The sequence below is a fragment of the Antennarius striatus genome, chromosome 23 (assembly GCF_040054535.1).
Source record: "Antennarius striatus isolate MH-2024 chromosome 23, ASM4005453v1, whole genome shotgun sequence".
Lineage (NCBI taxonomy): Eukaryota > Metazoa > Chordata > Actinopteri > Lophiiformes > Antennariidae > Antennarius > Antennarius striatus.
In genome coordinates this window covers 578,745-605,111 of record NC_090798.1, presented here as the reverse complement: position 1 = coordinate 605,111, position 26,367 = coordinate 578,745, and the positions used below count along the sequence as shown (strand labels likewise).

Sequence of the window (26,367 nt, the reverse complement as noted above, 5' to 3'; positions counted from 1 at the left end):
GTGAGAAATCATAATTTCTCCATACAATTTGTTTTCCAAATGTTTGATAGCTTAAAAACACAATTGGTGCATAGACACAAAAATCTTCGCGTTGACCTGATATGTTTGTTGCCCCCCAAAATTTCCTTTGCACACACGATGACATGACATTATTAGAGTTGATTTTAAAAAATTAAATTCATTTCACTGTTATTGTCTCAGACTAAACTTTCTTTGAGGTTTCCTTTCTTGGTGAAACGCTGACGTTGACGCTCAGGAGGTAAAGCAGCTGATGTCATTTCTACTTAGCGCGTGACCGGTAGGAGTTATGACGTCATTTACGACACCTCACTGCTGACTTCGGGGTTCAGTGTAATTTTAATGGGGACGGTGAGAGCGCCAGCTTCCACACAGGAGCGGAAAGAGACAGAGAGGAGGACAGAGAGAGCATCCAGAGCTGCTCCCAGCTCCGTCAAGCCAAATTAGAAGAGCTGGAGCAGCGCCGGAAGTACGAGGATTTCAACATAAAAGCACGGACTATTTGAATCATTTGGTGAGTGGAACTGAATCGACATTTTAGATGTAAAACTAGTGTTTGAAGACAAATATGTTATTATTTTAAGTTTAACATTCAGATACAAGTCAAACAGTGTAGTTTAGAGCGACATAGAGACGTCCCGCTTTAGTTGAAGCTTTTATTTTGAAGTCGTCATCCGGAAGTCGAGCGTCGTTGTTTTAGCCCGCTTCACTCTCCTCACATCTCAGAGCTCGGTCGGCTCGGGGAGACAGCAGGATGCGGCGGAGAGCCCTCCGACACACGGAGCCCGTTTCACCGTCGCCCGACGTCGTCTGTCGGCCACAGAAACTCTGATGGGCGCTCGGCTTTCTCCGTCCTCGACGCTTGGATATTTCGGGAAGCCGCGAAATGAAGCGAATGAATGTGAGCAACTGTTGTTGTGCCCGTCTCCAGCATCACTTGTAGTCAAGTCCTCCCCGCGGATGCGGAGCCTCAGAGATGTTCAGTGTCTGCTCAGAGGATTTAGCGCTCAGTGATGGACCACCCAACTTTCCCCCGCTCCCTAGTGTCTGTGTTGACGTTTTCCGTCTATGAAACAAAGATTTGAGGATAGACCAACTCCGATAAGCACCGACCCGACATCTGCTCCAGGCGGAATAACCATTCCTAGCGGTTATTTGCCTTTTCAAGCATCTTCTCTGGGGTGGGAACACGACTGATGCTTGCCTTGCTCGTCTTTTTCCACTTCTGTGTCGTCTCTTTCTGTTCGTCCTCCAGTGGCATGAAAATCCATGAATGCATCCAAGGACATGTATACAAATTACGCATGCACCGTGACGGTGGTAGGCTGTGCGTAACGTCCTCCCTCTTTGAATGCGATAAACCCACACATTCAAAACCCTTCCTGTGATGGTAGAACTGACAGATCCATCGTAACTTGACTGGTGTGTGTTTGTGTGTCCGGAGGGCGTCAAAAATATGGCAAAGTAGATTATCACGCTTGATTAAAATATTCAGTCTGATTTGGGAGGGGGGAAAAAACAGGCATTAATTTATTTAAAGTGGCCAAAATGATCAGAAAATCAATTTAATAACTTTTATTTTGAAGCGAATTAAGGAAAGAATGAAATAAATATGTTAAAGGTGAATTGAAATCCCGTCTTTGCCATAATTCACGCCCCGCGTTTGCGTGAATGGATGAGGGAAATATTTGCGCGCAAGCATGAACCGTTATCCACGTGCGTGACGCGCGCCTGGACGCGCTAACGCGCCACTTCTTTGCCTGTGTGTGTGTGTGTGTGTGTGTGTGTGTGTGTGTGTGTGTGTGTGTGTGTGTGTGTGTGTGTGTGTGTGTGTGTGTGTGTGTGTGTGTGTGCGTGCAGCCACGCTGGAAGTCGCCCCCCATGTGGCCGTCGGGAGTGGGCAGCAGGCAGCCGTGTCCGCGGGAGTCCGCGCTGCGCAGGGCGGCCATCAGCGGTAACATCAACGCGCTGCCGCCGCACAGCGTCCCCACCGGCCGCAGCGTCCGGGTCTTCATCTCCTCCAACCCTGACGGTAAGACCCCCCCAATCATCTCCACCACCCCCACACACACACACACACACATACACCTACACAAACCTGCAGAAACCTGAGACCACCCATCTTCACCTCCAGGTCTACTGAGGATGTTTTATGTCTCATAAACTTCAATATTTCCTCAATAATGATCCTAAAACTGATATTTGCTGTTTAAAACTATGTCTTCGTCTTGAAGGATCAGGTTCAGGACCAGGATGTGAAATAAATCGTCTGGTTCGGATCGATTTGGACCCGTTGTGAGTGTCTGTTTTAGGTGAAGTTAACCCCCGACTGTAAAACATCTTTAATTATGTTAAATCCAAACTGGTGCATGATTTATTCCAACAACAGGGTGGAACAACAGATTGCTTTTCCATTGGGGGGGGTTGTGTGAGAGGGAGGCACCCAGTTGCAGCTCCGTGTTTGAATTTCTCCTCTGGGCAGGGGGGTAAAAATAGGCTCAGCAAAACTGGAGTAAACAAGGCAGAGGAAGTAGAGTAGGCTATGGAGGGGGGGGGGCGTAGGATTAAAAAGGGTGGTGCAAACATCACTGTCATTTACTCTCTCTGCCTCCTCCTCCCCCCAGAGGCCAAATGAACTGGCCTCAGGTTGCTCTGTTTTAGCCCCCAGCAGGAAGTGTCGCCACCTGTAGCTGCTACAGCAAGAATGTCAAAAGTGAAACCTCCATCCCATAATAAACGCAGATCCAATAACAAACAGAAAGTCTCTCTCACACGTCGCTGCATCAGACCTAGAATAAGTTCTTTTTTGGGGGGAGGGGGGGTTCGTGATTAGATGGAAATGCGACGTCGCCCTATTCCACTTCCCTTCCACACCATCAGCACATGTGGACAGACACCCCCCCACCCCGCTGGAGCTCATTCTGCTCTGTTTCCACTGGAACAGCCCCACGGTGTAGAGGCTGAAGCGCTGAGTCGCGTACAGGAGGCCCTGCAGCTTCCATTCCAGCGCATTGGTTTGGGTGTGTTTGGTCCTCATCATTTAAAGCCCAGTTTCAGCTCCTCACATTCAAACTTTAGAGCTCTAGGTTCTAGTTCTGATTCTAAATACCCGTCGACAACCTTTGTTCCTGACTCATTTCTCAGTATTCTTTAGCAGCGTCGCGTCCAGCAGCGAGTTTCCCTCTGGATAGCCGCCGATCGGAGTCCCACGTTTTCATCTGGTGGAGTTTAAAAAACACGAGCAGCCCAGCGTCTCTGGAGCGGCGCCAGCGAGGTCCAAAATAAATATGCAAATCAGAACATGGTCCACCATTGGATTAAACTTTAAACCGACACCGTCAGACCCGACACTTTCTTACGATTCAACCTGCTTTTCCTCAGATAAAAATCAGACAAATCTGACGTGAAAGAGACTCAAATATAAACACAGACACTAAAACGAGCCTGAAATCGTTACTGGATTTGACTAAATTAAGAATAAAACGCCTGATTTAAACGTGACAGGAGAAGCAGGATCGTCGTGGAAACAGGTATTCAGGAGTGTTTGCCAAAACATAAGATTATCGCCTAATTTGAATGGATTTACATCCCTCCATGATGCTAATGAGTCACCAGATAGCTTGGCTCAGGTGGATGAAGCTGTGTGTGTGTGTGTGTGTGTGTGTGTGTGTGTGTGTGTGTGTGTGTGTGTGTGTGTGTGTGTGTGTGTGTGTGTGTGTGTGTGTGTGTGTGTGCCATAGTCAATCAATTTAAAACCCTTTGTCTGTTCTTCCCAACAGGCAGCCAATCCTGACATGATTTATTTTTGAGCGCACGCGTCGATGCATTATGCAGTCTGTCTCATCTGTCAATTGTGTGTGTGTGTGTGTGTGTGTGTGTGTGTGTGTGTGTGTGTGTGTGTGTGTGTGTAGATCCATATGAGCGGATCAAGACCGCTGCATTACCTGGCTGTTGCCACCTCGGGGTATCGGTTGCGAGCAATAGGGGGCTATTTTTACGCGCGCTATCACTTAAGCCGTTTAATGCAGGAAGCCTCGGGGCTGTGATGCATCAAATCATTCACCCCCCCACCTCAACACGCCATCAACACGCTTATAGCATGTCACCATGGAGACCTCTAATTACGTTAAAGTTCAACCCGCAATTATTCAAAGTGCTCCAAATCGCTCCCCTCTGGAGTCGGTCGGTGTTGCAGGTTTTCAGTTTGGATTTCTGCACCTCGCCCCCCCCCAACCCCCACCCCCCCTAATCATCCACTTTTTGGAATTGATTCTGGTGAAAGAGAGTTAAATAAAGAGCTGGATGGAGGGCAGAGAGGACAAAGCCAGAGATGACAGGTGAAGAGACTCCCTCAAGGGTGGCTTTTGTTAAATAAATTGCTTCTCCAGGGGCTTTGGAGTGCCAGATTTTTATTTTTTGGGAGGGGGGGGTTCACCGTTCTGCAGCATTGTGGGGTTTACGGCGCGAGCTGATATCTCCTGTTCTTGTGTTGTCCTTCGCCTCCGCTCTTCTCCTGAAATGTTTGACCTCTCAGAGTTTCCCAGAGTGCTGTGAAGCCATCGAACCCCCCCAGCCCCAACCCCTACACCCCCACGCCCCCTTATCCACTTAGAAGCAACGGGATGTCACTTCCTGTGTACCACTAAACATCAAAGATTAATATCCCAAAGCTGCGTTCTCCTTGGAATGAGGCGTGTTTAGTATACTGACGTCTGATTGGTCCACAGAGGGGAATCCATAGTGGTGTCATCACGCGATGATGTCATCCTTGACCTGGTTGTTGAGTGTGTGGCGTGTTTGTGGTTCCTCAGACGCGTCGCCCCCCCAGGCAGCAGCTGCTAGCACAGCTGTCGCCCGCTGAACCCATGATGGTGTGTTTCCACGCTGCCGCGGCTAACGCTGACGCTAACGCTGATCAAACGAACGCCGGGAGACAACATCATCGCTTTAAAGCTGGGTTTTGCTCCGCCTCCGGCTGGCGGCCTGCGGGTGACCTCTGGGGGGGGGTCAGAGGAACATCTGGTCTTCATGGATGGATGCTCCACATCCACTCCAGCGTCTCCAGGTCGTCCATCGATTCAGTCGCATCAGTTCATCCATAAAACCCAGACAGCCACGCACTTCCTGGTTCTAGACGTGGTGTTTTTGGGTCCAGCAGGAAAATAAAAGCAGAAAACCTTCAGATTATGGAATGAGGTGATGATAAAAGTCTGGATTTAATCTGTTTAAATTCTTAATTCATCATTTAAACCTGATTTTAAACAGAACCCGAAGAGCGAAAGAACGACAGCGAAGGAAAACAACAAAAGATTGTCAGAAGCCGCGGCGTCTTTGTTCCGTCGGCCGCCCCTGAGTTCCCAGAAAGCCGAGGGAGGATGAGAGGAAGAAGAGTCACGCGTGAGAGAGAAAGGAGAGAGCTGATTGGAGGAAAAAATGGAAAGGAAAAGATGGAGACGTTGGATGGGGGGGGGCGCGCGGTGGGAGGGAGGGCGTCAGGCTTTGTTCGTTAGCGTGTGGGTGCGCACACACACACACACACACACACACACACACACCATCAGCCCACATCATCATCGCCTCGACGCCGCTCACCAGCGCGTGCAGACGTTAGCGTACGCTACACGCAGGCTAGCCGTAGCCGATCCGGTGCTGATGTTGGTTTAGGATTGATTGTTTTCATCAGTGGTGTAAGAAACGAAGAGGTAAGGTCAAAGGTCAAAGGCTTGTGTCACTGTTTTATAACTGATTTTAAGGAGATAATCAGTTTATTACAGTGTTATTACAGTGTTGTTTAGACTCATTGAAATGTTAAAATCACTGCTCGTCGATGAAGTTTCATCATGAACCAGACTTTCTGACACCTTTGCCCCCCCCCCCCCCCCCCACAGACACGGAGGCGGAGCGAAACGCCCTGAAGGAGCACGTCTACCCCAAACTACGAGACTTCTGCAGGGAGAATTATGGGATTGAATTCCAGGTGAGGCTTCACACATCCTTTGATTTGCTTCCCGTCCTGCAGCTGGGGGGGTGGGGGGGTCTAACTGTCAAGTGCTTCCAAATCTACATCACCACCCCCCCAGGTCGCCGTCCCTTGAAGCGTACAGAAGGCTGGTAGATAAGGCTTCAGAGCTGCCAATGAGGCGGCGCCATGCGAGGGTTTCCCCTGCATCGTTGTCAGAGGATTGCCCCCCCCCACCCCGCTGATCGGGATTATTTGCATTGCTAATCAGCATCACAGAGAGATCGCTATCAGAGCGACGTTTGTTTCACAAACGCAGGAGAGCCTGGAGTCAGGTGGGGGGGGGGCGCACAGATATTTCCTGGACGGATTTCAGGAGAGCTGGTTTTACACCAGGAGGAGCGCCAGTCCGGGGGGGGGGGGGTAATCTGATTGGCTGCAACCAGATTTGAAAAAATGACCCGACTGACAAAAGTCCCAGAAGCCCCCCACCCTGGTGGAAACACACCCACCAGGAGAGTTCTGATTGGAGGACTGGTGTCTATTCAACAACCCATGAATATTACCCATCATCCCTTGCTCCTCATTCCATCAGTGATTGTTTGTTAATCTGTGTGGGGGAGCGGCGCCAGGCGAAGCGGTTGAGGCTCCGTTGGCGGCGGTGGGGGGGGCCACGTGTCTGTCTGGTGATTCAGCTGGAAGCGTGAGGCCGGGGAGTGAATACTATGACTCACACACACCCCCACCCCCACGACAGCCCCGCCCCTCCTCCTCTCCCACACGCCCCCCCCCCCCGCCTCCTGCAGCCTGATGGCAGCTAGCATCAGCGCTAACGCTCCCCATTCGCGTCTCATTTATGTGTGTGTGTGTTTTCTCCTTGATGCTTTAGTCTTTGATTTATGATGTATGTGTGGACACGCCTCCTCTACACACACACACACACACACACACACACACACACACACACACACACACACACACACACACACACACACACACACACGGCACCACAATCCTTCACATCTTCTCCGTCTCCTCCTATCCGTCCTGATGTCGTTCATCATCACACGCTGCCGGGATGTGATTGGTCGGTTTTGAACGATTTGTTGTAATGATTATGGATCAGGTGGGTGTGGCTTTGCCTCAAGTCTTGGCTCTAGTAGCTGATTGGATGGTGAGCAGCAGCACAGGAAGTGATCCTAACAGGATCGTAACAGGATCCAGCGGAGTCTTGTGTCCTAAATATGGACACTTGTGATTGGTCGTCTGTGTGGGACCTGGATAAAACCTGGACAGTGTTTAATTATCAGGTTATAGATAATCTCTAACGCCCCCTCCCCACACACACACACACACAGACACACACACACACACACACACACACACACACACACACAGGAGATAAACTGCACCCAGGGGCTACCGGACTTAGCGGCGCTAATCATGTGATCCAATCTTTCTATGGTTGCCAAATTCACTGCCCATCACACACACACACACACACGCACGCACGCACGCACGCGCACACACACACACACACACACACACACACACACACACACACACACACACACACACACGCAGAACAATTACAATAAAAGTTTCCTGGCTGTGAGCTTCTGTTAAACGGCTGCCACTCAGACGGTCTGTTCTCATTATCTGTTAGACTTTAAGTAGAAAGCTTTTAAAATACTTTTTTTTTTTCGGGGGGGGGGCAGCTGTCAGTCAGGCTTTGTGAACTCAGGACGCTTTGCTCTTTGAATCTGTCACCAAATAGCTGATAATTGATTGTGTTTAATTTTTCCTGGCTGGAATGTGAGTCGAATGTTTTACTTTTGTGATTTTAACATTTGATCTTAAAAGTTTTTATTAAAAGCACAAATAATGTATTTGAGAGACAAAACAATATGTCATCTATTTTACTTAACAATCTTACGCCTGTCCAGTTCCTCTATTTTTCCATTAATTTCTATTGGATTCTACATGAATTCATGACAGCTACTGTATCCAAAAACGTCCTAAATTTTCCGTTTTAGATCCGTCTTTTGCAAATCATAAAGTTTTACCGAAGTTTGCTATCAGTGGAATGATTTCTTTCCACTTTAGTTTAAGCACAAAAAGCTTTGTTTGCTTCTCAGCGTCGCCTCCAACCATCAACAGCATCATAATTATCATAATTTGCTCAGTGCTCTGAGGAGCATTCAGGTCAAAAGAACCGAACAGCAAACAGAACAAAAGATGAGCATCTGAAACGATCCGGTCAGACGTGCTTCTGAGGAAACTGAGTTTTATTAATATATAATAATATTAATATATCTGTTTACAGCTCATGTGTCCAACTCAAGGCCCGGGGGCCAAATGTGGTCCTCCACATCATTTAATGTGGCCCTCGAGAGCATAAAAGGTCAGAGTGTCTAAAAATAAATAGGTCAAGTGTTTCAGAAAAAAACTACATTTCCCACAATGCAGTAGTTCATCCCATTTTAACTCTGACTAAACGTACTGAACAAAGTTAATGTCCTAACTTGTGTCTGATGTTATTTTTCTTTATTGATTGATAGTTTGATCCTTGATTGATGGAGTTCTGTGGGTTTAATAACCTGACAAATGAAAAGGATTTATGTTAGAACAGAGAAACAAACAAACATGTTTTTTCTGTCTAACTGTAATGTTTGGAACTAGAATCAGTCAGAAATTCAGTTATTTAACATTAAGGAGTAGTTACATTTAGTTACATTACACTGAGTTACATTTAGTTACATTTATTAGTTACATTAAGGAGTAGTTACATTTAGTTACATTACACTGAGTTACATTTAGTTACATTTATTAGTTACATTAAGGAGTAGTTACATTTAGTTACATTACACTGAGTTACATTTAGTTACATTTATTAGTTACATTAAGGAGTAGTTACATTTAGTTACATTACACTGAGTTACATTTAGTTACATTTATTAGTTACATTAAGGAGTAGTTACATTTAGTTACATTACACTGAGTTACATTTAGTTACATTTATTAGTTACATTAAGGAGTAGTTACATTTAGTTACATTACATTTAGTTACATTTAGTTACATCAGTTACATTCAGCTCTGAAGTCTCAATTGTTAATTTCTTACAGTTATAAAAATAAAGGGCTAATACAAATCGTTGAATTAGGTGTAAATGTTATGAACTGTCGTAAAGATCTGATTAGTTCTCATCTCTTTATGTTAATCTTAACCTCTTCTGACTGAATCAGCTTTAATCCTGATTCCCATCCCAACATTCTGCCGTGAAGTGAATCAACTCAGTCGGAGTCATAAATTAAGTGGAACTTTTACCAAAGCAGACGGAACACACTGAGTAAACACCTGAAGTTACGTCCCAATCCAGGCTGGACGTCAGCGTCTGATCTGTTTGTGTCTGTTGGGTTTATTTCCTCACGTCACGACAAAATTTTCAGATTTTGCGGCGGGTTTGCTGCTAAAACCTGCACTTTCCTGGAGCGTTAGGAAAGCTGCATTCATCAAATATTCTTAGAGATTTACGACGTGTTCCACGACACAGCCAGCAGAGAGGGCTTTAGATATTTATACGCTGGCACCAGATCTCTCTTTCCTGTTGGTTTTTTCCTGCCTCGGAGTCTTTGCCTGATTTCATGCCCTTTATTCTGGGCATCTTGGCGTAATCCCAAAGTCTAACAGTCTAACATTCAATAAATGAAGAAAAGGCCCCTCCTGCATTCGCCCCTCCGTGGGCAAATGCCTTCCAAGGGCATTTAGAAAGCAGCTTAGCAGAAGCTGCCTCGGCTGTTACGTAAGCGGCGACACCCCCCCTGCAGCACCGCTGGGAAAAGAGATAAAGGGGGGGGGGGCAAGAAGTTAGAAGTAAAGGACACGAGGACACCAGGAGACGACCAGCCTTCCTTCAAATATTCTAAACTTTATTTATATGTTTTCTTCTGTTTGAGACAAACTCCTCCATCAAGTCGCCGTGACAACGGGTTAACTAGATCTCCTGCATCCTTTCAGACCCGGTGAAGCACGGTGGGTTGATGGAGCAGATCTAATCTGCATGTCCCCACCACCCACCCACACACACACACACACACACACACACACACACACACACACACACACACACACACACACACACACACACACACACACACACACACACACACACACACACAAACAGACTGATGACTAATTCCTTCATTTAGCTTTTAATTACCATGCATCCTCCCAATCACCTGCTCAAACCTCGTCTTATCAACTCCCCCCTCCCTCTGGGACCTACAACAAGTCGAGCCCATCAGCGTCTCCCCCACGGATGAGGCTGTGTGCTGGAATTATTTTAGATATGAGATTTTCCTGCTTTTCCATCACTGAGAAATAAGACAATTTGTTGATCGATCGATGGCTCTGCAGCTGCTCGGGGGACAAAAACTAACGGGGGCCGAATGACAATGAGATTCTCATACTGTTGTCATGGGGGGGGGCAGGTTTGGACCCAAATGCACAATACCGGTACAGAAGTCTTCTCCCATATTTATTCAATACAACCAAAAATCAAGGAAACACAAGAAGACTTGCAAACACGACATGCAGGCGGGGGCACCACACCACCTGGAACAGAACCAGAAGAGAGTCTGGCTTCAAAAGCCTCAGGATCATCAGCCTGATCACGTCCAGGTGTGGAGACGAGGGACAGGTGTGGAGACGAGGGACAGGTGTGGAGACGAGGGACAGGTGTGGAGACGAGGGACAGGTGTGGAGACGAGGGACAGGTGTGGAGACGAGGGACAGGTGTGGAGACGAGACTGTGGAGACGTGGCCCCTCCTCCTGCCACACCCCAGCAACACCTGACCGTGACTGGATTTCTTCTACCAATACAGTGTCTAATGCTGCCCACTAATATCAAATAAAAACAGAGATAAAGTCAGAATAATAGAAACAAAAACTGAAATTATCACAAACAGTCAACGTCTCCTCTGGGAGTGTTTTTAGAAAAATAAAGGACCACGATTCACAAAACAACCACGTCTTTTACAATCCTCATGGGGGGGGGGGCAAAGATTTGTCACTATCTTGAAACGTCACCATTGCCATGGAAGCCAGAGTGACCCGTGTCACACCTGTGACGTGTACGAGTTCCGTTCATGTGGACGCGCCAAAACCGACGGTAGTACGCATGCCAGGGCAGCAGATGGCGGTGTTGTAATAACACTGGAGCAGCGATAATGAACTGCGTCGAACTCCGTTTTACTCCTCCAACAGCGCCACCTGGAGGCCAGAGCAGCGCAGTCGAAGGGAATGAGGTGACCTTGCGCGTTATGTCGCGTGCATATGTCAGGTCGTAACAAGATAAAACAGCCAGGAAGCCGTCGTCCCCGGCGACGAAGCCCGAGCCAACACGACGTGGGCGACACCGACAAGTGTTTCCTCACCCTCCTCCCCCCCGTCGGGAGATTCCCCCGATGGCACGCTTAGAGCTGATAGCATCTGGGCCGCTGACACTCATGACCGTGTGTGTGTGTGTGTGTGTGTGTGTGTGTGTGTGTGTGTGTGTGTGCGCTCACTGGCGCCCCCTACTGGTGTTTGTCCAGGTGGTGGACCTGTACTGGGGCGTGGACCCGGAGGAGTGGGACAGTCCAGAGCTCCAGCGACTGAGAATGAAGCTGCTGGAGGAATGTCTGAAGACGTCCGCTGGGCCCTGCTTCGTGGTGAGTGTCACACCAAACCATTTGTCGTCTGAAACGTCACCGATTCATCAGGTTTCAGGTGTGGAATGATGATGTATGTTGAAGATAAGATAATAAAGGGAATAATAAAGGTGTGAAACCATCTACACCTGGAGGCTGGAGACGTGACGAGAGTCACCGTCGTGTTCCACATCCTTCAGTTGCGTCTGCATTCCTTTGGGGTTCCGTTTGAGTTCTTAAAATGGAAATAACCCAATTTAAATCAACTAATTTAATCATTTTTATTCATCTCTTTATATATTTATATATATTTATATTTTCAATGGCATAAAAATGGCATTTAAAGGGAAATAAGCTCACAGACGTGCCACTAGGTGGCACCAGAGGTCACATCTGCCTGAGCACGAAGAATAAATGTGTAGAAAATGGTGCAAAATTATACTGTTGAAGTTTTAACGATTTTTAGGTCGTTTAAAAAATGTAAAAATGTAGAAACAGGCACAAAGTTGAAGTTGAGGCGAAAGATCACAGGGAGGAAGTGATGCATTGTGGGTAAGACAGAAGTCCTGGTCTGCATGCTCACATGTGAGCCTTGCGAAGTAGCGTTGTCATGACAACAGAACGTTGGCATTTCTCTCCCTCCACCTGCTGATGAAGCTAACAAACGTAGCTCCAGCTAAGCTAATTATGTGACAGCGGTCACAGGAAATCAACTCAAAAAAATCTTTTCAAAATAAATGCAAAAGTAGATTCAGCACAAACCTACATCCTGTCCCATCAGGCCTTGCAGCGCTTTAACCCCGGATGACCCCGAATCGCCGGCACACAGCGACGGAGGAATCTGTCCGACATCCAGGTTTATGACAGTTCTGGGTTGTCCTTTCCCTCCTGGGGAGGGCTGTTTATTTCCACTGGGGGGTGTCACATCTTTATTTATAGACGAGGATCTCTGCGTGAGGCTGGTGGGTGTTCACATCTCTCTTCACTTCTTCTTCTCGCTTTCCGTTTCAAACACACACATTTTCCTCTTGGTGGTGATCCCGTTCAGCAGCCCAAAAACACTGCCCCCCCCAGAGTGATTTATCACATGACGTCCAGCCTCTGATTGGACGGTTCAGTCGTCACAAGAATCAATTCCAGGCTGTTTTTTCCAGAGCGGGGGGTTGTTAAACCACCTGGATAAGGGGGAGGGGTTTCCCTCTAACCTGTCAGTGCAATAAACCTGGTTTCCATGGCGATAGCACAGGTTGGCATGGTGATGGTGTCAGTGACCTGGAGATTAAGAATGACAAAGAGACGTGTCGGTCTTTCCCTCTTTTTTCACTCCGTTTGTCTCGGATTCGCTGGTAAGAAACTTGACAAACGCCTGCAGGAGTGTGTGGGTAAACATCACACACACACACACACACACACACACACACACACACACACACACACACACACACACACACATCCAGTTCTCCTGCTTTTGTTCCACTCGTCTGACCGGACGTGCGACAGGTTTTGCAGCTTGTGAGAGGAGATCCTGTCTCTCTCTCCTTTAGTTTAGCGTGATGTAACCGCTAACACGTTAGCCTGGGGGGCCTGGGGGGGGGCCCATTGTCAACAGTGAGAATCCAGCTTGAGTGACTCAAATATACTCGTTCTGATTAAACTGATCAATACTTTTACCACTAAAAACCAGATGATGAGACTATGAGTCACACACACACACACACACACACACACACACACACACACACACACACACACACACACACACACACACACACACTCAAACGCTGGTACAGCAAATATCAGAACAGACCGGCTCCTTTATTAGATTGACCGACCCCCCAGGAGTGATTGATTAGTCGACTCAAGCTGGAGCCGTGAAAAATACCCCCGTTGCCGCTGACAACCAGCTCATCAGATAGAGTGCACTTAGCTGGAGTGTAAAAACCTTCCCAGGATGCAAAGCCAAATGAGTGGGGGGGGGGGGGGCAGGGAGGGATGGAGCCGGGGGGGGGGGGCTGAGAATGTGTTCACCCCCCGTGTGCGTCGCTATCTTCACGTTGGCCTCACATGTTCCTCTTTGACCCGCTAACACGAGGTGGCCATCAAGACGACACACACACACACACACACACACACACACACACACACACATGGGGACACACACACACATGGGGACACACACACACACACACACACACTCTCACACACACACACACACACACACACATGGGGACACACACACACACACACACGCACACACTCTCACACACACACACACACACACACACACACACACACACACACACATGGGGACACACACACATACTTGTCACTTGTGGGGCTGTAATCCACTTCGGATGGCCTCGTTCCAGGCCGGTGTGTGTGTGTGTGTGTGTGTGTGTGTGTGTGTGTATGCGTGTGTGTGTATGTGTATGTGTGTGTGTGTGTGTGTGTGTATGTGTGTGTGTGTGTGGTATTAAATATTTGGACGTTTCTTCCCGTTTAGCTTCGGGGAGCTGAGTGTGTGACAGCAGTGACAGTAGATTACACACCAGCGTGACAGGCGGAGGAAGTGTGTGTGTGTGTGTGTGTGTGTGTGTGCTACACCAGTTGGTTTCATCCTGATTGCTATCCACACACACACACACACACACACACACTGCTGCATCACTGTGAGCTGACAGGGACTTTGTCAGCATCTTGCAGCGACTCTCTCCTCTTCTGCCTCTCAGACTATTTATGTGGAGCAGGAAAGAATCTCATCTGCCCCCCACCCCCACCCCACCCGGGGCATTAAGTTCTACTTATCAGCTGTTTGCTGGAGCACTCCAGATGACACATATACATACATCACCGGTGTCTCCATCACTCCATGGAGGCCCCGTTGCCTCGACGACCAAACAGATGCATCTCCTCACAGAAACCACAAGTTTCCACAGATGAGACCAAATAGTTTGAAATCATGGAATGATTCCGTTCAGAAGACGAATCCTCCATCTTCATCCACACCAGCTCTTCTTCTGGTCTGTTCTGCTTCCATCAAACCAACACTTGTAATAAAATCCATTCAGTAGTTTTTCATCCTGCTGGAAAACCAACAGGCAGAAGTGGACTTCCCTCCCTGGTGACGGTAGAGACGTTTAGACGAAAGGTTCTGGGCTCAAACGCTGCTGCTGATCTTTCCACCTCCATCCCTGCAGTAAATGGAATGCGGCCCGTCCTGGTTAAACTCTATTATCTATTAAACTCTTTCTTCTGGCCCACAATCCCTTTCTTCTTCTTCTGCTTGGCGCTGGTGTGGTCCTGTGTAGATCTCTTGGCAGATGCTCGACGCCTAAATTAGCAGCATTTCATAATTAGGCTTCTTGCTTTGTTGGATGCACTTGAAAAAGTCTGGCCACAGGAGGTTTCATTCATTCATTACTGGGGAGGCTCTTTCCTTATTGCAGTCACTTTAATAATCTGGGGGGGGGGGGTCAATCCGTCCTGCTTTAGTTTTATTCCCTGAGTTGCAGCGTTGCTAAGTGGGTCAACTAATAATGCATAATGCAGTTGGATCCCATAAAAAACCGACACACTCCTCCAAAAAGAAGTAATACTGTAAGAAGAAGCTGTTTTTTTTAATATTTCATAACATGAAGCGTGACCACGCAGCTTCTTCTTCTGATTGTTTGCATTCTGTGTGTACGGCGTGGTGATGATTGTGGTGAAGTTAAAAACCTTAACTTACATCACAAAAGCACGTTTAAATTAAATTTCACAGTGTGAGATTCTATCCTCACAAACCTGAACTCGTCCCTTTTATTAATGCCCTCGTGTCTGATCGTTCACAACGCTCCCATCTGTTCTACACACCAGGCAATTTGCTCATTTTCTTATTATTACAGATTACTGAGCATTAAGGAATTTGGCCGAGGCTGTGTGTGTTTCACATAATTGCGTGTCGTTCAAATGTTTGCTGTGAAGCCGCAGAACAAATCTGCTTTTTGGTGCCGAAAACAATTCATTTTAAAGATGCTTTTGTTTCTGAACGTTGTGATATCAACTGAAACGTGTCGATGGAACCAGAATGACTGGGGCAGATATAACACGGTCACATTGCTGATTAAATATTCCAGATTTAAAATGTGGAATTTTTGCCACTTTTACATTATTTGTTGTTGTTGTTGCTTTTATTTAAATATTTTTATTTATTTTTCTTAATTCCTTTTTATTTTATTTTATTATTTTTATTATTTATTCTATTTTTATTTTTTTGTATTTTGTGTTTGAAGCAATTTTAAAAATTAAAAAGACACCAGCTTTAGTTTGCTGATGAGACACGTCTCCTCGTTCTCTCTTCCCGTCTCCTCAGGGCCTGGTGGGAGAAAAGTACGGCAGCATCCGCGTGCCGGGGGAGGTGGAGTCAGCGGAGTTCGAGATGATCCTGGACGCGGCGGTGGAGGCGGGGCTTGACACACACATCCTGGAGGAGTGGTACTGCAGGGACGAAAACTCCGTGCCACCCGCATACTACCTCAAACCCAAAGCCCAAATGCTGAAGAACTACCAGAACTCTGTGAGTCCCGCTGACGTTCTGCCTCCGCAGGGACTCAAAGAGTCACAGCACGACCTTCAGATGACCTCAGGAGGCTTTAGCTGCAGTTTCACATCAGGATGATCCAGTTTCACTAAAACTACGATGATATTGCTTTGAATTTTGCTTTAATTTCACTGGTTTTCCAGTCCTCCAGCTGACATTCTGTCAGAGCCTCATCCTACCCTCATCCTGCCCTCCTGCCCCCCCCTCAGATGGAGTCCAGCAGCACAGCCAAGACCAAGAACGACAAGGCGTGGAGGAACGTGTCGGAGGAGATCAAGAGGACCTTCCGGACGGCGGTGCTGCAGCTGCAGGAGAAGGGGACGATGAAGAGCGCTCAGGCCAAGAAGTTCCTCTGCTCCGGTAACGCCTCGCCTTTTGTTTCTCGTCACATCCTTTGACGACTTTTTCTCTTTTAAAGTTAAAACACGTCTGGAGTTCATTTTCAGGCCGAATTTAAAAAGAACAAAAGAAATCACACTTCAGTTCCAATATTTGGTTTTACACTGTTTTCTTTTTTTATCGTGACCTCAATATTTTCTCTTTTATTGTCGAACAAAACAGACAAATTGAGAAATAACTCTTTGACTTTAAAAAAAACAAATAATTCCACACCTCCCAATTTTTGCATAATTAAGATTAAAGAAAGATTTTTCAAAAAAAGCCCCGACAATTTAATAAAAGTGGCCAAATAAATCCTGGATTACCTTTTTTATCTTGAATATGCAGCTTTTTGTGACACCCAGGGATAAACGTAATAGTATAATAAAAATAGTAGAATAATAATATATAATATAATAATAGTATAACTCATGATTAGTGAACTAATCCTCTATCTAAACCTATTTCTCGTCTCTTGCCATCATCGTGGGCACTGATCCAGCGATAGCTCCGTCACCACCTGACGACCAGACCCCCGTTTGGAGCGCTGGTCGCCAGCAGACGCAGCACGTCGTCTTTTTAATGGTGGGAATAAAGAAAAAACTCATGAAGTAACTGCTGACCAAGTTTTGTAAGTTCTTATGTAAAGGAAGCGACTTTTTTCCTGTCAGGAAGTGACAGTTTTGTCGGCTTTAATTGAACACACTGGGCTGGAGGAGGAAGTTGTGCGTCTCCTGCAGCTCCCAGCATTCCTTTCACACTTTTCCTCCCTCCCATCCAATTATCGAGTGAACAGAACTACTCCAGAGACTCTGTTAGTTCTTACTTATGCGACTTTATTCCTTCTGTTTTCTCTCGCTCAAGAGAAATCTTTTTAATTGCAGGATAAAGTTCTCCTAAACTCCTTAAATGAATCTAAATCTGAACCAGGTTTTACTTGAACTACTTTTTTTCCAGCCTTGGAGGATGAACTCGACTTCGCCCTTGGGAAACAAACTCCAGCCTTTCTCAGGAAATGCGTCTGCTACATTCGCAAGATCTCCAACTTCGACCGCTTCGCCAAACTGCCTGAGATGGCGCGGTACATGGACACGGTCGTCAGCGGCGACCGCGTGATGCGCAACCAGGAAGCCTACGAACGCCTCCTGAAGGTCCGCGACGAGTTCATCCCCACGGTGGTCGCCGCCTCCAACCTGCGCGTCTACTCCTCGGTCACCCACTGCGACATGAAGTCCGGATACTCGCAGGAAGTGGAGAGCAACTACGTGGAGGGTCTGTGCAAGCAGTTCTACGAGGACATGGTGGACATCATCCAGGCCACGGTCCAGCAGAACTTCGACACGGAGACCGACCCGCTCTACGACGAAATCCTGCAGCACCTGTCGTTGTGCAAAAGCTACGCGGCGCTCTACCAGTTCAACTCGGAGTCCCTGGATTACGTCCACGACTACCTGATGCCGTCCAAGGGGAGCAGAATGAGCCCCCTGGTGGTCTACGGAGGACCCTGCACCGGGAAGACGCTGCTGCTCTCTGAGGTGGCCAAACAGGTGAGACGGCGCAGACGCCATTAGCATCACGTGATCCACGGCGTTCACGCTCGAGCTCATCCGTCCAGCCGATCCGAGCATGTCCCATCTTTGAGGGGGGGCAAACAAATGCTCGTTTAACCATCTGCGTGTCCCCCATCGTCTCACGAGGCGATGTGCGTGCATGCATGTGGCGTTCAGGGAGCGTTTGCAGCGACGTCCACATGTCTGTGTGCGTTTGTGTCATGAAGTGAACATGCATGTGGTTCTGTGTGTGTGTGTGTGTGTGTGTGTGTGTGTGTGTGTGTGTGTGTGTGTGTTCCATCTGGTTGCCCGACCGCATCAGGATCACAAAAGGCCCACATCACACCACAAACGCCCACAGATCCACAGACCCGTCCGACCTCAGCGGCGACAAACGAATCCGTCGCCAGCTTCACGTTTGTGGAAGGCGTGACAGAACTGTAAGAATAAAGTAACGTCAGAGCAGAAATACATTAGAAAAGAAAGTAAAATGAAGTGAAATAATGAATAAATGTGCCGCTTCTGTTCGCTCTGAGCAGAGGCGACAGCTGAGGAAGCAGCCGGTTTGCAACAGAACCTGGAACATGAGTCAAAAGAAGAAAATGTGCAGTTTTACAGTGAAGTCGACTTTCTTTCCATCGGGGGAGTTTTCCTGTTTTCTTTGAGTCCTGATTTTCATGCCATGACTGTTCCAGGTGTCTTTGTTCTGCCGTGTTTCCAGTGTTGGGTGGATCTTTCTGACAGCCAAACTGTTTCCTCGAGTGTAAACCTGATAAAGCTTTCACAAATTCACAACCTATATATATGCACTATGTATTTATGCGTAAATAAACACAGGTTGTGTATTCCTGCACAAAGGTGTGTGGTTTTAACACCGAACAGCCCGACCGGTTTGCATGAGACGTGTGTAAATCCACACGCTAATAATAGCACTCCACTCTAATGGTGCAGAAGAATAGTGTGTTTCCAGTCACGGAAAGGAGGTCCGTGTTCACAACAACACATTCATGCCATTCGCCTCCACTGAGCTGTAATGTTAGCTCGCATAATTAGCTTAGCGGGGAATCTCCTCATTCACGTCTGGATGTGGCACGCTTTGTTTTGCATGGCGATAGAAAGGAAATAGTTCCTGTCTGATCAAAGGTCAGCTTCGTGAAATATCAGGGCTATGTTGTTATAGTCAGGAAGGGGTTAACGCCTCAAACCCCCACCGCTGACATAAACTTAGAAGAATAAGGGTAAATAGTACGTACTGTTGGAGGAAAGATGGATTACTAGTGCAGGAGTTTACTGCTGTAATGTGTGTGAGGTTGGAAAACAGGCTTGAGTCATACGTAATCAGAATGATATATATCAGATAATTACAAATCACACTTGTAGTTAAATCGACCATTAGAGCACAAAGTGCTGCTGTGTGTAATGAGCTGCTAACTGAGCCATCGCTGCTGCGGTACAGTCAGAGAATATTGCCGATGTAGAAATGAGACTTTAGGGACTGGATTTTCAATTTACCGTGATAATGGCTGGCATTTACTGATTATAAGAATCAGGTTAATTAAGGTGATGAGGAATTTCTTTTATGGCTGACTGTGATGGGTTTTACGTTTGAGCACATCCAGTCGAAAGCAGGTGAAACGTCTTCCTACATTTGTCATTTTGCATCTCTGCGCCGCTGCCTTCCTGATTTGCAGACAACTTAACATTCAAGACGGTCTTCTATGTCTCTGTCCTGTGTTTCAGGCCTACACGTGGCTTCAGAAAGAGATGGGCCCTGAGACGGACCCGGTGGTCATCGTCCGTTTTATCGGCTCCAGCCAGCTCTCCACAGACCTACGTACTCTCCTCCAGAGCATTTGTGAACAGATTGCGTTAAACTACCACTGCCTGATTCACTTTCTGCCTAACAAGATCCAGGAGATGAAGGAGCTGCTGATCAATCTTCTCGGGGAATCCTCATTCCAAAGGCCGCTGGTCATTGTCCTGGACGCCCTGGAGCAGCTCTCCGACGCAGATGAAGTTCGTAAACTCTGGTGGTTGCCCGTACACCTGCCTCGGACGGTCCGAATTGTAGTCTCAACTTTGCCCAATAAATATGGCATTTTGCAGAAGCTCCGACACCTGATCCACGATGAGGATTATTACGTAGAGTTAGTCCAGAGGGACCGCAAGGTCTGCAGCCAAACGTTAAAACAGCAGCTGCTGGGAGTGAAGAGGAAAGTCACCTCAGGGCAACAAATCTATGTCAATGAGGCGCTCGCCAAGTGTACATTGCCAATGTTTGTCAATCTCATCTACAGAGAAGTAGTTCATTGGAGGTCTCACAAAGACGTGGATGACAGGTCTCTGTGCTCCACAGTGCATGAAAGTATAGAGCAGCTCTTCTACTCAGTGGAGAATAAGTTGGGCCAGCGGTTCGTGTTCAGAGCGTTGGGGTATATCACCATGGCCAAGGCTGGGCTAACTGAGGTGGAGCTGGAAGATATCCTGTCCCTTGATAATATAGTTCTGGGTGATGTTATTGTGGCAACATATCTGAAGAACCCCCTGAGGATCTCTTATGATTTGGTAGCAAGACTCAAAGAGGAGCTGGACGGTTACCTGGTGGAGCGTCAGGTGCGTAACGTCACGCTGATGGTTTGGGCCAACAGACACCTGCACCTCATCGCCCAAAAGTTGTATCTTAGCAATGAAGAGGACGTCCATCAAATGCACAGTCTCTTGGCTGAGTACTTCCTGGGGGCTTGGTCGGGAGGCAGGAAGAAGATCTTCACTTATGACAACAACCATTTCACTTCCCTGAATATAGCTCATCACAAAAACCCTCACCATCAGCAGTGCCATGAGAAAACATCTTCGGACAAGTATTCGTACGACAGACAGACCCCCGAGCAGCCGTGGGTGTTCCAGTGCAATCTGTTGGAACCTGACATTTTCTTTGTCAACCACAGGAAGATGACAGAGCTGGTTTACCACCTGACCAGGAGCGGTCGCACCGATGACTTGATGTTTGGTGTCATCATGAACTTCAGCTGGCTGTACACGATGATCAAGATTGGCCAATTTGAGAAGGTTTTAACAGACATTGACTTAGCATACAGCTACACCCAAGAGAAAGAACTCAAGTTCCTGGCCACCACTCTCCGTAGCATTAAGGTGAAAGTGTTGAAGAACCCAGCATCACTGTCTGCGGAACTGCAACAAAGACTTCTCCCAGTTGTAACCTCCCTCCCCAAGCTCAGACACCTCCTCCTGGAATGTGACAAGGATGGCCCGAAATACTGCTCGATAGTGCCTCTCCATTCCTCTATGGATGTAACCTATAGTCCAGAGAGGCTTCCTCTGTGCTCGAGCTACATGCAGATTGTGGAGATCTTGCCCACTCTAGCCCCCAACATAGTCCTTGTAGCCCTGGAAGATGGGTCAGTCAGCACCTGGGACATCGAGAGCAGACAGCTTCTGAGACAGATCGACACGGCCAGATCTGTTGTGCTGGGAATCAGGCTAACCACTGATGAAAAGTACCTGGTTGTAGCCACAACCAAAAACACGCTGCTTATCTACGATAATCACAAGTCTTGCCTTTTATCGGAGGTTGAAATCAAGGGGTCCAAACACGGTGGCGTCACTGGTGGGGTGGCTTTCATCAATGGTTTTACCTTGTCCACCCATCATGCATTGGCTTGGCTTGAAGCCAGTAAAGACGTTAACGTTATTGACCTTCTCTACGGTTGGCCTCTGTACCAGTTCCATTGCTGGTATGAGGTGACTTGTGTCCAGTGCTCTCCAGATGGAATGTATGCCTTCTGCGGCCAGTACCTCAACACCGCATCCGTCTTTCATCTGGGAAACGGGGACAAGTTGGCCACCGTCACCTCTGAGTTTTCTGGGGGATTCGTCAAGTCCATTCTAGTTCTAGACACCCTCCATCAGATGGTGATGATTGACAATGAAGGCAGTTTGTCAGTTTGGAACACCAAAGAGATCACCAACCCACGGCTCATGGAAGATTACGATTGTAGAGGGGATGATAGTGAAGTGGTGGGCATTGAATTATCTGAAGACCAACGCTCCATTCTCATTTGTAAGGCTAGGAGTATCGAGGTTCTGGATACAAAAGTATGGAAGATGGTAGAAAAATTCAAAGCCAAACGTTCGGAGCGCTTCGTGGCTGCCGTTCTGTCCAAGAACGGGCAAAGTATCGTGGCCTCAATGGAGAACACCTCCTCCATCTTCGTCTGGAGGCGAGACAGTGGGCAGTGCATGGCTAGCCTGATTGAGATCTCAGGGGCTATTGTCAAACTCATCAAGTCTGTCCACCACAACCTACTCCTTTCTGTCGCCAGCAGCGGAGTGCTGTCGGTTTGGGACATCGACATCATCACAGCCATGTCCAACATCGACAAAACGGGCAAAAAGATCCAAACCTTACTGCTTTCTGGCAGAGAGGATTTTGTGTTTACAATGGATGGTTCCGAAGCTGTACACAAGTGGAACTTCAGCACCGGCTTCATTGAGACCATCTTCAAGCATGAGGGTATTGTTGAGAACCTTGTCTTAACTTCCTCAGGGGATCTCATGGTCACATCAGATGACAAGTCCTCTCAGTACATCTGGCAAACCACCACTGGAGAAAACATCTTCCGCATCAACGGACAGAGAATATCACAGCTGCTAATCACACACAATGACCAGTTTGTGGTGTCCCTGTGTGAACAAAACGCTTCCAGAGTTTGGAGGCTTGCAACCGGACACAAAGTGTGCAACATTCTAGTCACTCTCCAGAACGCACTGATCACCACTGCAAACACTTTCCTTGTGGGAACCTCCAAAAACAAGCTTCTTGCTGTCAGTCTGTGGTCGGGCAGTGTGTCCAAGAAGTTTGTCTGTGATGAAGGCATTAGCATCGTTAGCTTCAAGCTCATTCCTGACTGCCCCGACTGCGTGGTGTTCATCACATCCACAGAGACCATCTTCATCTGGAGTGTTGCTGAGGAGTCTGTCTGCAGGCGAGTCCAACTGCCTGCCAACTTCCTCAAAAATCTAGAGGACTTCCAGATCTCGCCCAATGGGAAGCTGGGAATTGTCTCCAAAGGTGATGACAATATCAATGTCCTGGATCTCCACAGCGGGAAGCTGAGGCTTGTTCATGCTGCCGGTATCATTTGGCGTCAGAAGTTATCGAGAGACGGACGCTACCTGGTGTACGTCTGTTTCCGGAACTGCGATGAAGACGACGATGCCGGCGTCGTGTCCAACCTGATCGTGATGCGCCTCGCTGACGGGAAGAGCATCGGCACGTGTTCCCTGTACAAGACACCCACATTCCTGTCAGTCTCTCAGCGAGCTCTGAACATCATCATCGGTTTTGAGGACGGCAGCATCGGCACATATACGGTCGTAGATCGCGTGGATGCTGCCCTCAAGATAAAGATAGCCACCTCCAACAGTCGCCAGATTGTCAACAACGCCTCGCAGAAGGTGCGCCCCAAGTGCTGCAACCAGGCCTTCAAGACCATTGCAGACTGCGTTTGGAGGGAGTCCACAGAGGTGTTCTCCAGAGATAGCCCAATCAATGTGTCCGACTCCGGGGAGGGGGAGTCCACCACGCCTACGAAAAAGACTGAACTGCTGCAATGATTGGTGGAATCAATGATTGGGGGAGGGGTTAGGACAGGCAGGTAGAGATAGGGGACAAAGTGTAGAATCTCTGGGGTTGCAGTTGATTCTTGTTTACAGCCACGTGATTCAGCTGCAGATGTCAGCCCTCTGGGTAGTTAATGGGCCGACCGTTTTAACGCTGCACTCAAATTATGTACGACTTACTTCCAACTTCTGATATAGTTTCTGTTTGTTTCACACATGAAGACTGTTACTGTTTTATTTGAGAGGAGAAAAAGTCAGGTTTTCTTTTGCCTTTGCGTTTCCATTTAATGAAAAAAGTTCTTAGTATTTAAGTCACCTTCATTGTAGACTTTCTTTATCCACATTGTGCACATAATGCCATAATGTTCTCCCAAAAAAAAGTGTATTTACGTTTCTATTAACATCAGTCGGTACTGTACAAAAAGGAAGAACTATGAACATATGTACATATCCCTTTTTGGCTGCTGCAATTTGTGCAACTCCTTAAAATGTTATGTTGTGCTTAATGCAATCAAAGTGAGTGCCTGGAATTTAAAATATTCTTTATGTGCAGATTACAAGATTTATGAAAATGCAGGGACTTTGTAAACACAGTAGACACACAGTTACATAATACTTGCATCGATGTTAAATCTAAGTGACTAGTGTACTGAAATTCAGTCGACAACACAAGAGATAGGTGGCATTGCTCTTCGTAACGATAGCTGTAGACATTATCGGAACAGTTTACGTAAATTTGATGTGAATTTACCTGCAGTTCCATCAGTTTGTGCCGTTTGTGTTTAGGGAAACACCACTATTGAGCATAAAGTGTAGCATAGCACCATACACGTTCACGCCTTAACCAGTCGACTCGCTTTAGGTTTAGTGGAGTTTCTTCAAGTGTTCCGGTAGAAAAGGACAGATCGACTCTTGTTTCTCTGAAGCAACTCGGCCATGTGAATATATTTAGAGGTTTAAACAGTAGGTGGAAGCACTTTATGAATGGTTTGTGAGGAATTGTTAGATTTATTCATATAAAACTTTGTAAAAAATAAAAAGTTGTTTAAAGTGATCTAGAGTTGTCTTAAAATATCAGTATTGAGTTTGCCTAAAAAAAATACAAGAGGCCATCCCAGTGCTTACCGGTTACAGCTAACGCTTCAGATGCTACAGTCCCTCAATATATGCCTGGAATTAACGTAAAAACGGAAAGTTTGAACATTTATGCGATGAATCGAGGGTCAGGATGGATTTTAAGCATCAAGGTTTATCAGCTTTGTAAACCTGGGAGTGAAATGAGTGGGAATTTTTAAAAAAAGATGTGAATTTGTAGAAAATATCGCACAAATAAAAATGAATCTCTGGTGAAGTTTAACACATAAAAGAGCTTCTGTTGAAAGACCTAGATCCAGATTGAAGAGCAGAAACTGTTCGACACTCAAGCAACAAATTCACCCGTGTTTCAGTCCCAATAGAGTTTTAGCTCTGCTTGTACTTTTATGTTCATATCTAATCGATTTATTGTAAGAAATTTTGGTCCAACTCTTACCGAGAGAGTCGGTTTTTATTTGGCTCATTAATAAATGAGAGTTTTAAGGCAGGTTTAAGGGACGACAGGCGACCGGAGGTCTTTCAACATTGCTTCTCAGGCTCACATGAACCCACAGGTGGCGCTCTGGAGCCCGGTACGATCTGGTTTGCTGACAATCTAACAGAATGCTGAGCTATTTATGAGGTTGTACCTTGCAGGTACTGTAATTGCTTCTTTTTTAAACGCATGTCTGTGATGACCCAAAAACGCAATTTTGACCAATCATCTGTCTGGCATGACTGAAAACGAGAGGTGTTTAAGGGCTATTCCATCCCTCTGCTGAGATAACGGCCCTGGAATCATTTCAAACCGGGTAGCAACACCAAGCTTTAAAATACATTTTTTCCCTCCAACACAAGAATTTCTGAACTCAAACAAATATTACCACATTATTGCCAAAGCCCCAATTCTAGTTTGTGTTTGTTTTTTGAGGCTTGTACTGTAATTATATTGGTACCAAATTGTTTCGGTGTTCTATTGTGATTCCGTTTCTGATAGAGAAAACGTGATAATCTTTAAAAACATATTGCGATGCTAGTTTAAGAGTATATTTGAATGTGTCCATATGGAAGCCAGTAAACGGTATTATTGTATGTTAAGTAACTTGAATGACCTTTTAAAAACTTACATGTTTGCAACTCCTAGTTGACATACTGGTATAATGAATGTTTCTATGGTATTCTTTGTATTGTCAGGACTGACGTACCTGTTTAGAGATTTATATTTTCATAAATGTTGTATTTACATTTTGTTACAGAGTTGTTTAACTGGAAATGGAAAAGAAACTTATGTCTGAAGCAATATTAAACTAGTGTGTATGCATTGTTTGTATGAAACATTTTACTGTAATAAAATGGTTCACTTTTTGCCTCCACGGCAGCGTCTGAGGTTTTTCCTTGTAATTATTTCCTGCTTGTCGACGCCAGCGTTTGTTTCTCATGAGACAATCACAGATGTGATGAAGATCTCTCCTCT

The 26,367-nt window shown here is 46.6% G+C and overlaps 1 protein-coding gene across 2 annotated transcripts; it reads left to right on the top strand.

The window, feature by feature from the left end:
* Positions 1–756: 756 nt before the first annotated feature.
* On the top strand, positions 757–26,255 carry LOC137590522 (NACHT and WD repeat domain-containing protein 2). 2 transcript variants are annotated; one of them, XM_068308169.1, is made up of 8 exons: positions 757–919; positions 1,879–2,050; positions 5,907–5,995; positions 11,574–11,690; positions 16,021–16,224; positions 16,458–16,608; positions 17,584–18,173; positions 19,917–26,255. In XM_068308169.1, exons 1-8 carry the CDS (start codon positions 905–907, stop codon positions 23,811–23,813), a joined length of 5,235 nt encoding a protein of 1,744 aa, XP_068164270.1. In that variant the 5' UTR covers positions 757–904; the 3' UTR covers positions 23,814–26,255. The 2 variants fall into 2 exon arrangements, with proteins under 2 accessions (XP_068164270.1, XP_068164271.1); XM_068308170.1 differs by lacking the exon at positions 757–919 and having other exon boundaries at positions 1,885–2,050.
* Positions 26,256–26,367: the final 112 nt, after the last annotated feature.